General features: G+C 40.2%; 1 protein-coding gene across 1 annotated transcript in view; it reads right to left on the bottom strand.

The window, feature by feature from the left end:
* The window catches only part of col4a6 (collagen, type IV, alpha 6), a 137658-nt gene that overhangs the window by 45997 nt on the left and 73517 nt on the right, over window positions 1-18144 (bottom strand). The window contains exon 4 of the mRNA XM_013916070.1: window positions 9734-9811. Within this exon, the coding sequence (XP_013771524.1) occupies window positions 9734-9811 (78 nt within the window). The remainder of the gene's footprint in view (window positions 1-9733; window positions 9812-18144) is intronic.

The following is an 18144-nucleotide window of genomic DNA, read 5'->3' as shown; positions in this document are numbered from 1 at the left end:
TGTGTGTGTGTGTGTGTGTGTGTGTGTGTGTGTGTGTGTGTGTATCTGTGTGTGTAAGATGAAGCCTAAACAAAACCCACCAGCATGCTTTAACTGGTGGACTTCCTGAAGGGGGAACCTGATAAAATATCAGACTGGGGCCCAGGAGCATGTGTGTGTGGGAAGATGTTTGTATGACAGGCCACTGCTGATAAGTTGGTCCTGAACATCACCATATATGTCGCACACACACATAGCAATACCTGAGATTTAAGCACGCGTGCACCACTATTAGCTACACTTGTTCACAAGCCCTCAGTCAGGGACGTGCACGCAAACTTAATAATCTCCAGATTGAACGATAAGGAACAGAAAAGCGAGAGATCAAAGTTATCATTCATGCTTTTCTCATTCTGTTGCAAACACTGATTATCTCTGTGTGTGTTTCCCCTCTCTTCGGTCTTTTCTTAAAGAACATTTTTTCAAGGCTTTTCTCTTTATAATATCGGCAATGTCAAATAATTCAGCCGCAGCTACCACGATCAGTCTGAGTTATAAAAGTAGTCGACACAGCGTATCACATGTTTTTGACGTTCCTGCCACCTGACAACAGACTTCTCTGCATCCAAAGTTTTAGTTTGGTGATAGTATTTTTTCTCTTTGTATTACCACAGATCAGGCTACAGTGAAAGGAAACAAAAATCTCAAGTTGCTGAGATCTTTGTATCCTCTCTTTATCAAACAGTGAACTTCAGTGCACACTCGCGCTCAAGTATTTTACTTCTCTTTCCTTTTCCAGTGGTTTGAAACAAAATCAACACCACTGTCGTTACCCTTTCTTTTTTAACCTCTGATGACACCATCTCTCTGTGGCAGTGACAGAAAACTTAATCCATTTTGAAACTGTTATTTCTCTGCCAATTCCTCCTCCTTTGTTTAGGGATTACGAACAAACAGTCTGAGCAGTGTGTCCTTATCTTTTCTGAAGGTAAAGGCCTCAGGGAGCCTTTCATCGAGCGGCCTCATAGGGGATTCATCCTACCGTGACACACATCTACTATCCCTCTGCCTTCATCTCACTTTAGCCGAGGTAGACGCTCTACCTTCCTCTACATTCATCCTTTATCCCTGCCCCCTTTTTGTTGTTCTTTTCTCCTGAACAGAGTTTCAAATTTGGCGCAGTCTGTCAGGACTGACGGACACTGAAAGACAAATTCATTTGAACCAACTTGAAGAAAAAAAATGTGCATGTTAGAGGCTTCAAATAAGCACCTTTGCCAGCCTTGGCAAGCCAACAGCATAAAAAAACAAATACATCCATCATTTAAAGTTGCACCATGCCCATCCTTAAAACTGATAACTGGAATCAGCTGTTAATAACCGCAGATAAAAGGATAACGATTGAGAAACAATAACGTATCTGCCAACCTTTTCTAGGCCATCTATTGAAGGGCTTATCAAGCAAGTGTGCAGCCCTTACGATCAGCTTACACTACCGTTAGTAACATTTACAAGATGCTCACAGGAAAATATCCAAAATAGGAGCATCTGCACTGGGAAGGTACTTCTTGAGAACCTCTAACACTATGTAATAGTTGCTACATGTACAACCAATTCACTTAAAGACCAAGACCGAACTAACCAGCATGATTATGGCACAAATCAAACACATATGTGTTAGGATGCCTGGGTCGTTGACCCAGGGTTTTTTGAGTTTATTATATTATTTATAATTTCTAGTCTTTGGGTTTTTGTTAGAGTCATGTCTTATGGTTTGTCTCTGTGTAATCCTTAGTTGCTGTCTCCCCTGTCCGCTATATCCCCGTGTCCAGTCAGTGTCTGTGTCTGCCCTGGTCCCACGTCTCTGTTGCCTCTGTTGTAGTGCCTGCATGTGAGTCTGTGTCTTTGTTCAGTCTGTGTTATGTTTCCTGTTTTACTTTGAAAGTCTGTCTTATCTCAGTGTGTTCAGCTTACGCTTCCTTGTCTCGTCAGTTCTGATTTGCCCCAGCTGTGTTTCCCTCCTGTTGTCCATTCCCTGATTGCTCCCTCTATGTAGTCAAGCCCTGTGTTGCAGTTTGTCATTGTCGTGATCTACTGTGCTGTGTGTTCTGTCGGTGTAAAGTTTACCTTGGAGTCTCAGTTTTGTTACTTTTTTGGAGTTCAGCATTAAAGCTATATTTAAGTTCACCTTTGATTTCTGTGAGTCTGCATTTTGGGTCCTTCTCCTGCCTGCACACAGCCTTCACATAACAATATGTACTTGAGTCAATGCTGAGGTCTCACCTCATTAGGTTAGATCGTGTCAAACGCGAGGCGGTTTCATATGTCAGTTACTAACAGTCTGTCGGTATGTGGGAGTCGAATCTTCTCAAAATTGTCCAGGCCTTAAACCTCATGTGTGTTCTCACTAGTCGTAGTAAATCCATAAAAATAAGGATTTATGGAAATACTGAATAAAAACTTGCTTCCTTGAAATAGACTACATTTACAGTTCAGAATTTAATATAACATAAAATAAACTATATACAAAGTGTCTTCAAGCTTCTTGCTTGAAACCATTCATACGACACAGAGTAATTAAGCAATAAACAATTAAACTGACATGTTTTTCATGGTTTTCTCTTTCTGCTATAGAAATGTCGTTTTTTTTTAAACAGTTACAGTTAAAAAACTGGACAGTCTGGGCAATGAGCTACCAGAACCTCGTCTGTCATTTTAAATATTCATGTCTTTTTATTTATTGATTCCCTGTTGTGGGTATGAAACCTCAAAGAATGATAAGTTTGTTTAGCTTTAGGGGGGGGGGAGGGGTGTATGTTAGTAAAGTCACCTCATCTCATGCTGTCATGCTGATGCAAGAATGAATATCTCAGCTTGTGCTGCATCACTTCTGAGCATCAGTCTCTTTGCAAGACTCCTCATTTAAGCTAAATAACCCAATCACCCGGCTGCAGATAGGTGGCTGGACCTGACTGTAGCACCAGTGAGGCGCCTTCAATAGCATCAGCCTCTGCAGTCTTTCTCTTGAGTGAGCCACTCACATATTGCAGCTGACAGTGTGAAGAGCTTCACTCCAGCACGACACAGAAAATGTTGAGCTGACCCCTCTGGACCCTCGGCAAAATCAGGAAGTCTTTCCCCCTCTGTCTCTGTTTCTGATCAGCACAGATAAAGGCCTGACAAAATTAAATAAAACACATGCTTCCTGATCTTTCTTTAATTTGAAAAGCCCAACCAAACCATCCTGTCGTCCCCAGGGCTGCCCTTTGACCCTCGAGGTTCACCCAGTTGGAGAGGATGTTTTTGGACTTAATAGATCCATGTTAAATCCACCGAACAAAAAACATCACGGAAACATGTGAACACAAGATTTCAAACACTTCTGCTCTGTATCCTCTCAGAGCCTCAGGACTTTTTAAGTGGAAGAAAAACTGAAGCCGTCGCGCAAATCTAATGAAACTAAAAACTAAAACATCAGTGTGTTATGTAATGCCACATATAAAAGCCTCTTTATCCTTTCTAAGTTTGCGAAGCTGACAGGGAAGACATATTTGGTTGGTTTTTTTGTACTTGTTGTTCTTTATTACCAGATGTCTGCTACATGCCACATTTATTTGCTGATGATTATTCTATTGATATTTTTACGCCCAGGCATGCTGGCTCTGCCCACCATTCCTGGTAAAGTGCCCTCAAGTGCTGTTAGCACAGATGTGGGTAGGTATGAGCCAAAAAAATTGTCATGGGAAAACATGAACAACAAATGCAAGTATGACAAATATTTAAAAGGTCAACGACTGATATACACCCAACACATTTTTTTTAATGAGACGCTGTACATCACACGTTTCTAAAACGAGTGATTTACTGAATGAGGGGAACTTCCAAAGACTTACAGAAAGAAAAAAGGGATAACCAAACTAATTTTATTAATAAAGTCAGTGTAAAGTTTTTGTCTTTCTGGATGTTTGGAGGGAGAAATTGGGGAAAGTGCAGGAATAATAACCTCATATTAAAGCAGTTCGATCATTTAGTCTTCATCATTTGTGTAAAATAGGAAGCCATTCATATTGTCATAGTTTAGATGCCATGGCTCTAAAGCCATCAAAACTTGGCCAAACTTACATGTAGCTAGGTAACATGATTAGCACTTGGGTGACTGAATCCCAAATATAATAACAGTCGGCATTTTAATAATAATTTGCTGCTGCAAATCTGGAACTTCCCACACTGCAGACTACATTTAAGTGGGGCTTACTTAGTCAAGAAGATAGTTACACTTAATCAAAAATAAGCAGTTTCACCTCTACTGAACAACAGGTGAAAACATAAAAGAAACTCAACAATAACAAGCTAAGGAAAATTAAAAAAAGATTGCTCTACTTCATCTGTTTCACCACTTTGAGCACTTATGCTACCACTGAACAGAGCCACGCTAAACCTTTCCCTCATTTCCACCAGCTCTTCTTAGCTGTAGCTTCACATATATTATAAGAGATTCTACTGGTCTCTATATTCAACTCCCAACATGCGCCACAGCACAGCAAAAAACCACCAAAGAATTGCAGCAGTGCTGCGCTCTGGTGTTTCTAATCACTGTCTGCATATCTGTGTTCAAACTGTAGTTTTTTGAATAGTTTCTCATAGATAAAATGCAAATAAAACCTCATCTAGCAAACCTCTCAGTTATAAGGTGATGCTGGCAACTTTTCCATTTTCTCGTGTTAATTTCAAAGTTTTAGGAATCATAAAAAAATGTAATGAAACTGAAAACTTGTCCTTTTGGCCTGGTTTTCATATGCTGTGTCACATATGTCACACTTTAAAATGCAATGGGTTAGAGGATGTAATTTAACCGCTGTCATGTTTCTGCTTGTTAGTAATATAAACACTGTACGGTATGTTTACAGTCCATTTATTAGCACAAGTATAACTGTATTGTAATGAATTGTATCTAGTTTGCACAAATGCAACTCAGTCCAACCCAGTATCACGGCACAGCGTGTAATAGACGCTGGTCCACCACCGTGTAGATGTCAAGCTTTGCCTCTCCAAAGCGTGAAACGGACATGCATGCTCAAGTTACAGTATCAGCAGGGGGAGGTAATACAAAGAAGGTATGAAGTACCTCCCAGGCTCCTTCTACGCTGGAAACAATTAAGCTTGGTGACTGATATGTATTTACATGTAAATGTGTTTTTGATGTCTCTTTAAATGTTTTCCCATGATTCTTCTCATGTTGGCTTCAAATAAAATATCTTCCTCTGGTGGTCGATCGGCCGATGTGTCTATTACCGCACGTCTAGTCTCTTCCGAAATCTTTTTCTTTTTTAAGTAAATGACCAAGAGTTATTAACTCCAGTCCAACATAAACAGCTCAGCTCTGCTCGTGAAGGCGGATCAATGTAGCGACACCAGCAGTAACATTACAAACGTGGACATCACTATGCCGCTATGGTGTAGGTGGGATGTATGTGGATTCAATGAGGTGCTGTAAGCTAACACTACATCAGATGCAGCGTGCTGATGTGCAGCAGCTGTGGGCAAACTAAGGCAGCTTAAAGAGCAACTGATAAGAGATCGATGCATGGAAGAGTGATGGTTCGTGGTATGTTGTGCTTTTTCTCCACTATCAAAGTATCTGATGAATAGAGAGTGCTGCTTTTTCTTTGTGAGATGAACTCCTGATAAACCCCCTCATTTGTTCCGGTTCTTAGACGTCCTTGTGTGCAGATAGGAAATTTAAGAAAAACATAAAAGTTCCCCTTAAGGGTTCAAGAGCACATCTGCACAAAACATACGCGACAACATTTAAACGTTGTCAGTTACCCTCAGCTATCTTTGATTCATATCAGCACATCCATTTTTTACTATGTTAATAAAAGCTGACAAAGTTTCCAGCAGAAACAGCTCCGGGATGATAAACGCAATTCACGTCCGGCTGAAATCCTGACAGCGCCGGCTGACTGTTTCTCGTCCAAAGCAAACTTATCAAGAGGAAATCAGAGGAAGATATTTGACAGACTGTAGAAACATCTCACTGCTGTGTGTCTGGAGAGGCAGGGCTGTGACAGGAACTCGGGGAGAAGCCATTAAAGTGGGATTTACAAGGTAAAGAGCATTAGAGATGTCTTCAGGAGGATTTAGGGGGGCCTGCGAGGCTGCAGATGCAAGATAGCAGAACTTCCACTCGTCTTTAATATCGGGAAAGATCTTAAAACCCAATTAAAGATAATGATCTGTGAAATATTTAATATCTCTTTACTTGTCTGAATGTTTACATCATGTATGAGCGTGACGACGATCGATGCTGGGATACTGTTTTTAGAGTCCCACTGAGGTGGGAGTGTACTTAAACTCAAAACTGAGTCACAGTTCTGTGCAAAAGTCTTGAGCCAGCCCTCATTTCTTTATATTTTATTGGTCTAATGTGAACTTTAAAAACAACTTACTGATCACCAATAATTAAGTAATCCAGTTTATCTATTTTTCTGTTGTACTTGACTTTCAACATTCAACAGTATTTTTTGTTGTTTTTATTTTTCTGGACCATTAATGAAACCTGAAGGAATTCATCTGTCATTTCTAACCCAACGGCTCCCAAACTTTTTGTACTTTAATTGAATTTAAACAATTCGTGGCTACAATAATAATAATTATATTTTACATTAAAAACACAATTTTAATTGTGGATGTTGCACATATTCCTCGATTAACCATTACAGAAACATTAAAAATCGATTACTAGTACAGTTAATTTAGGGCAGCTGTCACATAAACATTGGGTTTAGTTAGTGGTCTAATCATTTGTTAGACACTGTATACATGTACATACATAAATAACATTCACTGAAGGCAAAAACATAAATATGCTCCCTTAATTCCTTTATAGAGAAACAACCGTGAAAGCAAACAGCTAATGTTTAAGTCTGTGAGCACTGGTTTGCTTTAAGTTTAGAAACAGAGATTTAAAAACTTTCCTTTGTGACATAACTCGAGTCTCCTTTAAACCTCGCTTTGTGTTCAACGCTTCAGCTGACAGAACCCAGTCGGGCGTCCGTTAACGGCCGTTATTGGGAGCATGCCTGAGCTCTCTGAGCTCTAACTACAAAAGTAAAACTGAAAAGAGACAAATGAGCACCTTCCCACTCAAACGGCTCCCAACAGTAACAGTTAAAGACACAGCGGCTGTGTCATTTAGGCTTATCAGAGGGGCTGAGCAGAGGTAGGTGGCATTACCTGAGCTGTATCATTTACCTACATTTACCTACGGGTAAGGCGACACTCGTCACCATGTTATTTACCTAAAGTGGTGTACAGTTAGCAGGCAGTAAGTGTAGGGCTGCTGTGTCAGACAGTAATTGCTGTTTGGATAAAGGCTGAAAGAGACCGAGCTTACAGTTAGTCTGGCTTTAGTCAGGACGTCTAAGCAGGGATTTAATTTTGGAAATGATCTAATAATAATTTGCTGTTTTATTGAAGAGCACGATTCACTGATTTACATAAGAAAAACAGGGCTATTTTAGATCAGCAGCAACAACCAAATCCTGTTTATTTATACTAAAAGGATTTTTGCTGCGTTTCACTATTTCATATTTGGATTATGCTCACTGATTTGCACTCACACTCACACCTGTGGACAATTTAGACTCACCGATTAACCCAACACGACTACATCTATGTCTTTGGGCTGTGGGAGGAAGCAAGAGTACCTGGAGACGACCTCTGCAGAAGAGGATGGATGGATGGATTTATGGATTTTTGGATGGATAGATCGACTGTTTTTTTTCATGCTTCGTTTAAAGGGTAATACCGGTGGCCTCACCCATCAACAACCCAGTTTGTAGCCCGAGAGGGAAAAATCCAAGGATAAATAGGATTTTTCTGAGGAATAAAAAAAAGTTTAAAAGAATGACACTTTCACTTTCTTCTAGTGCACTTTCAGTTACTGATTTGGAACAAAGTAAAGCTCAAAGAGCAGTGACAAGAGTGTAAGATTTAAAAAGCAGGGTAAAATAGTGTGTAATCCTCAAACAGCGCTCATAGGCGTGGTTCTGCTGTTTTCTAAGCAGTTCATTTCAATGTTAACCACAAAAAAACCCAAAAAAAAACAATTGGCAGAAAACTGTCGCAAACATGAGTAAAGCAGTTTGTGCTCTTCATTTAAATATTCCCTGTTTCATAAAATGAGAACTCTCAGAAATATATATGTAGCAGGCGCCCATTTCTTACATTAATCTTATGACTTCGCTCTCTTTGTGTACTGTTTTTTTTTTAACGCCGGCACTCGGTCGATTCTGACTCAAAAGCAACATTTAAAACTATGGCTGATGTTTTATTGCTGTAGCAACTGTGATTTACTCATTTTTAAATCTTGCTAATAAAGCAGCAGTTTGTATTGGAAGCATTAATATCGCCACATTCTGTTGTTTTAGAGAGTTTGTGTTTGTTTGCAGCACTTGCACGTCTGGCCCGATGATGCTGAAGCTGTTTTAAAACCTCGTACAGTAATTTATTAGAGACCAGCAGGATCACACTGACATTTAAAACTTTCCTCTTAAATTCCAGCCATAAATCAGAGGAGTCAGCCGCTCTTTTGCTCGATACTGAAGTGCAAACAGATGACGGGTGATATATACTGTGCGTATGTGTCATCACCACTAATCAGTGAGCTGACTCCATCATATTCTGCCAGCCTTTGTTTGGATGTTATTGTTAATTTCATGGTAGCGGTGATGAGAAAATAAGTTCCTCGCCCGGAGCCACATGCTGTTTTGTGTTTACTCGTTGATTCGTCTTCTGGAGAAACCACATTTACAGCTATTGATGAGAACTGTCGGAGCTTGCATTACACAGTCTGATACAGGCGTCGCTTTGATATGTGTCAAATAGCGATAATGTTTCTGGGTGTTAATGTATGTAGCTGTACGATGGAGAGAGATAAGGCCTGGAACTGAAGCCTCGAGGTAATTATTCCTTAATTAAATGAAGGTAATGTACTTGTTTCCTCAGAGTAAAAACCATAATTAACTGAAACCTCAAAGAGGATCAGTGCAGTTATCAGTACAATAAACTCCTCTGTGTGACTGTAAAGCTGCCAGATAACAAAATTAAGATTAAGTAAGATAACGACGATGACTCTAGATGAATAAAGGAGTGTTTAATAGTTCCTAACATCGAGTGAACAACTGTGAAACTTGAAGTTGTTTTTTTCTTTTTGCAAAACTGTGCCAGAGTCTGCAGCCAGCCCTCATTTTGGATGCATATACATATAGAAATGCAGTAGAGAAAGTGGAAAAAACACAGGCTCTACAATTTTAACAAGCTTGACAGACAATATTTGGTGTGACCACCTTTATTCTTTAACACAGTCTGAGCTGTCTTAGGCATCTTATAATTTCTGATGATACTTTGATGTGTTCGTATTCCACCGATTTTAGAAAGACATACATCTTTCTCTAGAAGGAAAGTACAGAGAAATGTACATGAGCAACTTTAAAACTACTTTGTTGCAGGTTTTTAATAATAAAATTTTAAATATCTACTAATAAGAGTTTAGCTGAACTAAGAACTTCTTAGATCCATCATCTATCTGAGAAACTGGGTTCAACACAGACTTTGCTACCAAGTTGAAGTCTTTCAACAAGTTTCTCAGGTGTTGTTATTGGACTTAAACAAGTGACGAGGACATGAAATGGAAAGCATTTCCCCAAACTCCAGAGGAGAGTACACAGTTGAAAACTTGTGAAAGACTCACCCTGCTTCCTTTCTCTGGAAAGCACCTGCACCCTCTGCTGCAGTCCAAGCCGTCACATGGCTCATCAAACTTGCCACCCTGAAGAAATAAAAAGGTGACAAATTAGAAAGAAATTCTGGGAAATGCATGAGATATGCGATAGCTGTTCCAGATCAAACTTTCAGGTGTTTATCCAAAGTGGGCGAGACATCCTCTCCCTCCTTTTAGTGGAACTGTGGGGTATAAAAGTATGACACTGAACACGCCGCTGCAAGAGCACCACTTCAAACACCTTGATAAAAATATGGCAACAATCAAACACAGCAACGCAATGAGTAAACAACGCAATGAGTCACACCGACAATATTTGCTGCTGCTGCAGCTGCCAGACACTGACAAATTTGATGTAATTTTAAAAAGGTCAAAAGTTGTTAAGGTGGATTTAGAGAAGGCAGAGGTGCTTATTGATGAAGTGCAGGAATTTTTTTTATGTATTCTCCAAACACAATGTGTGCCATCACGTTCTGTATGGTGTTTATTATCCAATTGCGTCTAACCCATCTCCTGCCTTTTGCCCCCGTATCTGGGGGCGTTGGGGGTTAAGAGATTAAACCAGCATTCAAGTTACAATCTGAGATCTGATCTAATGTCAGCGTACAAATAAGCCTGAAACACTTTCAGTGAGAGAAACTTCCGATTCAACAGTTATTATTACTATTATTGCGCCATGTGACGGCACGCTAGGGTTGTGCTGATTCTCGGGATTGAGGATGAGAGGAGTTCGCCGATTTTTTATAACATTTGTTGGGTATTTTTCATTATTATTATGATTATTTTTTATCATGTGTATTAGGTAGTGATGGTATCAGTTGAGAGCTCACATGGTCAGGTTAAGTAGAAGAACTATCATACAACTAGCATGCAACTAAAAGTGCTGTTCATGGTTCTGAAACAGCAGCAGAGAGAAGCACATGTCAGCATAACTCAGCCAGTAAGAGAAGCAGCATGCTCACACAGAGTTCATACAGTAATGATGTCTGATGTGTGCATTGACTTCTTCCAAATGAGTTTTGTGTTTTCTCATTTATCTGCACTCAACACAGGTTCAGTGTGCGTGACATTCGGCTACTGAAGCTCTAAAACACTCCTCTGGTGATCTGCATTTACGGGAGCTTTTCTATATGAGATTCGGTCCTTATGGAAATTTTTTAAAATTATAATAGATAAAGTTTCATTTTAATGTTCAAGCAGCGGCCTCAACAAGCAATCTCACTTTAAAGTAGACCTTTTGTGTAAATTTCTAAATGACATATTTTTATTCTTGGAGTGCCCTAGAGTAGCTTTGCATGATTCACAGTTCAAACTGATCCCTCTTTATCTTATCTCGGTGCCTCGATGCAGTCCATTCTCTCTCTGAAACAAGCTGTTTTAGCTCCTGTCTCCTGAGACAACTTTCCTCTGATTGGCTGATGGTGTAGCTGGTGTGCCTAAGATGTCTTAAAGCTGTCTGAAACTGATCATTTAGAGCAGTCTAAAGCCTTTCAGGTCACAGGGATTACTTGTAATATGTAATATGAACATCCACTACTGGAACGGATTTCAAGCTCAAGAATATGAATCCTACATGAACTTACAAAAACTGAAACAAAGATCATGCAATACGAAACGCTGATAAACATCTTTTACTGCTTATAAATACTGAAGGAAAAGACGTTCAGATGCAGATTTACCTTCTAGAAAGGTGTAACTTCAACTCTTCAGTCATACACTTTGATTTTATTATATCTGTTACATATTAATGGAAAAAATTTGGTTTATATGTTGTAGTATCTGCAGAAATTTGCAGAAAAGCTCATAAAGTTTTATTCTTGACTTTAACTGTCTGACTTTTTGGGTCATCATCAGTCAAGACCCCAACCTTAACTCTTACTCCAATCCCATCCAATAAGAATATGTCACTTTCTATTTCTGTTAGATTGCCTTGTCAAGGAACACAGATAACTTTTGCTCATGAAAAACTGTTCAGTTTTCCCAAAAAAGTCCAGTTTGCCTTTCTCCAAAATAAAGGGTTAGGGTTTTCAGTTGTAATGATGTGGACCTCAGAGGCAAGTTTATTTTTTATTCAGAGGGCCAAAAACTAAAAAAATCTTCAGTACATGTCAGTTTGTTGGCACTGAACAACAATGCATCAGATGATAGAGACTCCCCGGTCATCACAGACCTGAACATGTCTATTTTGCAGCTTATAAACTCCAAGTGAACTGCAGATGAACCTTTTGGGTTCCATTCCTGAGATATCTATGGAACATCACACAGCTCTTTTGGAGTTTATAGGCCACCCAGAGAGAGACAGCGAGAGAGAGAGAGAACCTTTATAAGCTGACCCATGAGTCTTAAACTACACGAGGCTCTGTAAACTTCAAAAAACCCAAACACATCCATCCGTGCTTATGGATCCGATGATGAGATAGACAAAATCTGCAAGTGCTCATATGGATCTCTGAATTTATTGATGATGCCTGAAATTTTGTCACCTGCTCAAACAAAGTGTTGCAGTCTTGATTGTTTCTGTGTGAACCCAAGAAAAAAATGCTCTATATGAAACAGCTGTTTGAACCTCTCTCCAGGGTCAAACTCGAGGGTCTTGGCTGACATTTCACTGACTGCTCATGAAGAGGAAAGACGTCAGTTGACATCTGACGAAGATGAAGAGGACAGATGTGGATGAGGATATGTTGTGATGAGGTTTGAAAGTTTGCAGGGTGGAGCTTATGTGTTTTCTGTATTAGATCATATGACCCCAGACTGTGAGAGCAATAATCAAGGTTGAGGTTCGCTCAAAAGTTCCAATCCAAATGACTTTAAAATTTCTTTGAGTATAAAACTAGAGAGATTCCTGGAATTAGGCATTTTTTTCTAGAAGACAAAGTTTATAAATATTTTTAACAAAGAATATTAATAGAGAAGGACAGACCAAAGAATACTATTGGCAACTTCACCTGCTACAAGTACTACAACTGCTGCTGCTGCTGCATTGTGTGATTGTAGAGAAAGAAAAGTGGAGGAAAATTCCCAACAATGAGAAAGTGAGCTTGGCACAGAGTAGGGAGAGAGAAAGAGAAAAGGAGGGGAAAGGTCATTGGTGCTGGTCATGCTTTTATTCCCTCTGATCTCCTCTATTGGTCTAATCACAATGACAGAAGGAGGGCAACAGAGAGGGAAACAAGAGAGGGAGAAAAAAGGGAGAAAGAGAAAGTAGAAATGGGGGGAGACCAAAAAAAAAAAATAGGGAGGGTGCTCAGATTGAACCTTTGGCAAAGAGGCTAAAGAGACAAGAAGCTAAAAATAGAAGCACAGCAAGTGATTTGGAGCATTTTTCCTAATCACAATGAAATCTTTAAAATATTTTTTTTAAAGGAAAAGAGGCAAGGATGATGGGAAATCTATGGAATTAGAAAATAATAGCAAAAGAAAGAAAAGCAAAGGAGAGACTTCAGATTTGATGCTGATTAATAGTCTGTGCATCTCAGTTCTCAGATTTCAACTTTTGATTTGGGTCTGTTATCCTTCTTTTGTTAAACCACAAATTCTTCCTGGTGTATTGTCCAATGAGAGAGCACTGATTCAGATTCTCTTTGTCCCCGGGATCCTCACTTCTGGGCTCTAATCCAGGTTCCACCTGAGCAGGGCGGAGATGTGCTTGGGCACTGGTGCTTGTTCACTTCCCTCTGTCCACACCCAGACTTTAAAGATGAGGGATGATATGTGCAAACAGATGCTAAGCTGCAGATCAGCGGGGGAAAAAACTCAAGAGTACAAGCCGAGTGATGTAACGGTGAACGCGGAGAGACAAAACATAGTCACGTGCACGCGGCAAAGAACTACTGTTAACAGGAACACGTGAGTACATTTGGACAAGCAGACACAGGTAATACACTGTACTGCTAATCCCAACACCCTAAAGCTCAAACATAAATGTCAAAGGAGACCTTTAAACATGACAGAACAGTCAAATTTTCCTCTCTATGAAACTCAGAACAGCACACACACACTTACAGAGCTAGAGACAACTAAGATTATCTCATAGAAAAGGTGAAGATATCAGGACAATGAGCTTCACAATGTGAATGCTACTTGATCATCTCTTGTGTTCTCTCGTGTGTTTAAGGCGTGCTGAGCACTTTCTGCTGCTGGACAACATAAAAGCAAAAAATACTTCATTGCTGGAGTGAAGACAGAAGCAAGCTTTCTTGTGTTACAGGGTTAAAATTAACTCTCAAGTAACTCAAACATTTCTCACAGACTTAGACTTTTCGACAAATGAGAGCATGTTTCACAGTGAGTCTGTAGAGAATGAACTCTAACTTCAGCATCTTGGTCTGCAGGTTTTAGTCTTTGTTCAGCTATGCAGTCCAGCTAAGACTGGTCTAACAACTAGTCCTCCATATGTTGCAGTTCCTGGTAAGAACAACTTCTTAACTCAAAAATCTCCGGGACAGTCCAGGAAGGTAAACTTAGACTACATCCAACTGTAGGGGAAACAAATTGGTAACAAGGACACTGATACAAAGGCAGCTAGGCAAGTAAAACAGAAAGAAGGGAAACATAACATGAGAAGCTGGTGTGTTTAAAAACTACTGGCCCACCTACACAGTCCTCCTACAGGAGCTGCAGGGCTATGAAAACTCAGTCCCTGAATCTCCCAGAGGGCGGTTTTTGTGCTACTGTTAATCCCAGGGGAGATTTGGACATTACATGGTCTGTGACTTTGTGTTGGACTTGCTTGAATCATCCATTAGTGGAAAACATGTACTCCCAGTAATCAGGTTTCATTAGGGATGGGTATCGAAACCCGGTTCTTGTTGAGAACCGGTTCCCACTGTTTCAATTCCTTGGAATTGTTTGTCTTTTTTGCAAACATTCCCTTATCAATTCCAGTCGCCCCGAATGACGTCACCATGTTGCGGAGCGTCATTTACCTGGCAGGAAACACGGCGCCTAAGCGGCTCAAACGCTCAAAAGTTTGGTTTTACTTTACGAGAACGGATGACAACAGGGCAACTTGCAATACTTGCAAAGTAGATGTTTCATTTAAGGGAGGAAACACTACGAATATGCAAAAGCATTTGCTCACAAAACACACGATGACCTTAAATGAATGTCGTGTTTTTAATTCCGCTCCGGACTCGTGAATCTCAACCCAGCAGCAGCGGTAACGTTTGCACGTCCTCTCCCGTTAATGCGGCAAGTAAATAATCAACTAACAGTGCATATTATGTTAGCGCGATCTGCCTTATTACAAAACCTGCTATTACTGTGCATTTAGGTGACCATGATGAGAGAGACAGACAGAGTCTGGATCAGATGCTGGCAGTTCTCGCTGCAGTCTACCGGTAGTGTCTCCTTTCAGGCCAGGATAGACGAATGTCACCGAGCAGTGACTAAGTTTGTGGTCAAAGGCTTGAACCCATTTGCCACAGCAGATGCCCCGATTTTCAGTAAGTGAATGTGTTTAATTGTAGGCAGGGACATTACTGGATATTCTTGTGTAATTGCTACAGAATAATTTATGTTACCCTTTGTTATTGCTACATAAGAATATTTATTTTATTATTTTACATTTACAATGTTTTTTCCTGGGGACCCTGTGACACCCCATTGAAGAACCGTAGGCTGTGGATCTCTTAAGATCTCACTGCTGGGTTTGTAAGGCCATGTTACTCCTAAATTTCTATCTTGTTCAAAGAGAAGATATAAAACAAAGTTCTAAGCTAATCGACCTTAGTGTTCTCCTTTTTTAAAAAGAATCGATAAGAGAATCGATAAAGAATCGAATCGTTAAACAGAATCGAAAATGGAATCGGAATCGTGAAAATCTTATCAATACCCATCCCTAGGTTTCATTGTAATCGTATACAGTATATGAGCTCTCTAAATTCTTTTCAGCATCAAGTAAATGTGCAACATGTGCTCACTGTATATTAAACAAAGTTTAAGTTGTTTGGCATGCTATGCGCCCAATTAAATACATGGCTGCCTTCATTTTGCTGACCCAGGTGCAGCAGAAGTGCATCCTTGAAAGTAGGCTTACTAGTGGTCAAGTGTCAGGTCTAGAACCCCTCCAACGGTCGAGTGTCAGATCCAACATCTGCCACGATACACAACAAGCTCACTCCAGACAAAAGCCTGAAACTTTCAATTTGCAAATGTTTACTCGCAAAAGACTGTTAAACATGTTTATTCATGATCATCTACGTGGATCCAACACTGTGTGTTTACTTCTACTCTGACTTATATTCACTTAATAATCTTGAGTGTTTACCCACAGTATACTTTCCAAACACGTTTAATGTATGTGTATGTCTGACAGGGGTCTTTACTTTCATACTCTTCATAGACCTGAGAGGCACATCTCGTGGGTAGGGGCTGATGTCTGGACTTGCCTTTTCATTCCTATAGAATCTGCTGATGTTATCCAGAAGAAAGTTGAGTCTAGGGTTACCCTTAAGATCATATACATTGCCTCTTCTAAAGCTATAGAAGTAAGACAACAATGCATGATAAAACAAGGTAGCAGTTTTGTTTTTTTTGTCTTTTAAAAAAAAGGGGGAGATAGACCTTTGTTTGCTTTGTATGTTATATAATTCCTTCCTTCTAACATGATGGGGTGGTTTGATTGTCAACTGGAATGTGTGAGCACTAGGGCTGGGTATCGTCACTGATTTCTAGAATCGATTCAATTCCGTTTGTTTGGAGAGAGATCAAACTAACAGCTTTAGAATCGGCGCATAAAGGGCGTGAACACAAAGCTTGGACCCGCCGACACATCAGAATCAGCAAGCTGTCGGCTTTCAGCCCCGACCGTGTCCGTGCCGTCGGGTGAGAAAGGCGACATCTCACTGATTCTGATCCGCGGGTCGCGCTGTGTGTTTAAGTCTATGTGCAGAATCCGTGTTCCTGCTCTCATTTACTGTCTTAACTGTTTGGTGGTTCTTGAAATTTTGTGAGATGTCACCAGAGATTCTGGCATTTCGGGCAAAATAAATTGATTTTAATGAATCGATTCAGGATTTTAATGAATTGATTTTACGTTATCCAAGCCAGAATCGATTTTAATCGATGAATCGATTATAAAAACCCACCCCTAGTGAGCACTTAAACAGTTCATATTAAGGTAATAGTCTGCATATGAGCAAAAAAAAAAGTAAAATGATAACCTTCTAAAACACTATAAAAGTGAAAGTGTTTAACCATTTGAACCATGGGAAGTGGCAGTTTCACAGGTATGTCAGAGGCACAAGGTGTATACTGGTCTCTGTGCAATGATGGACCTAGTGACTTGTGGCTTGTAGAGGCCCCCGTGTTGTCACTTTAAAGCATATTTGGTTAGTTCCATTTTTTTATATATTTGGTCAATTTTGTAAGCCATATTTCAAACCAAACCACTGTTTTGTATTTTCAAATGCTAATCAAGTGGTTTTTGGTGCCATAATAAAACATCCATCCATCCATTTTCTACAACTTATACCCACATAGCAAAATTGGTATGGCCTGGATCTGGCTCACACAATGTGCTTACACATGGCCCACATACCACAAAGAATGACGACCCTTTGGTGGGGCAGATGTGGTTTGCCAAAGGTGGCCCACACATGGGCCAGCACAAGGCCAGTTGCAGACACACTGGTAGTCCTGTGCTGGCCCATGTGTGGATTACCTGATCTGGGCCACCAAAGGGCCATCATTCTTTGCAGTATGTGTGCAATGTGTAAGTTGTGTGCAGCCACGGGCCAGTTGCAGACACACTGCTGGCCCTGTGCTGGCCCAGAACAGTTTCAGCTTTGGCCCCAGATGTCAGCCTAATGTGTACCTTAATCAAGCCAGGCAATAACAACATGTGCCAGAACATAATAGTGCAAAAGTAACTCTGTTCAGACAGTGAATGGACTGATTCTTTTACAGTACTTTTCTACTCTCCCGGATTACTCAAAGTGCTCTATACAGCTTGCCACATTCACCCAATCACACACTTTCTCTAAACTGAGTGCTTCCTAACTACATTTATAGACATTAACATGAACATTTATAGACATTAACTCTTGACATGCAGACTGGAGGAGCCAGGGATCGAACCACTAACCTTCCGATCAGTAGGTGACCTGATCTACAGCCACACAGTGGTAAACATGCGTAAACCCTCTCTAGGTTTTGGATAAAGCGTACACTCACAAACCTTTCAAACCTGCATTTGAAACGTTGGCTACCATAGCAGTATAGTTCTTCTTCAGCTCTCAGCGAAGGCGGTCGCACTTTTCTCCTCTCCTCCTCACCCTTATCTTCCCTGCTTAGCCTCTATGTCCTTGTCTTGTCTTGTGTGCATTACTTTCCCTGGAATAGCCTCCCACTGTCGTTCTCTAAAACCTAAAAGAGAA

The sequence above is a fragment of the Pundamilia nyererei genome, unplaced genomic scaffold (genome assembly GCF_000239375.1).
Source record: "Pundamilia nyererei isolate P.nyererei 1_Seehausen unplaced genomic scaffold, PunNye1.0 scaffold00451, whole genome shotgun sequence".
NCBI lineage: Eukaryota > Metazoa > Chordata > Actinopteri > Cichliformes > Cichlidae > Pundamilia > Pundamilia nyererei.
This window is presented reverse-complemented; position numbering and strand designations above follow the sequence as displayed.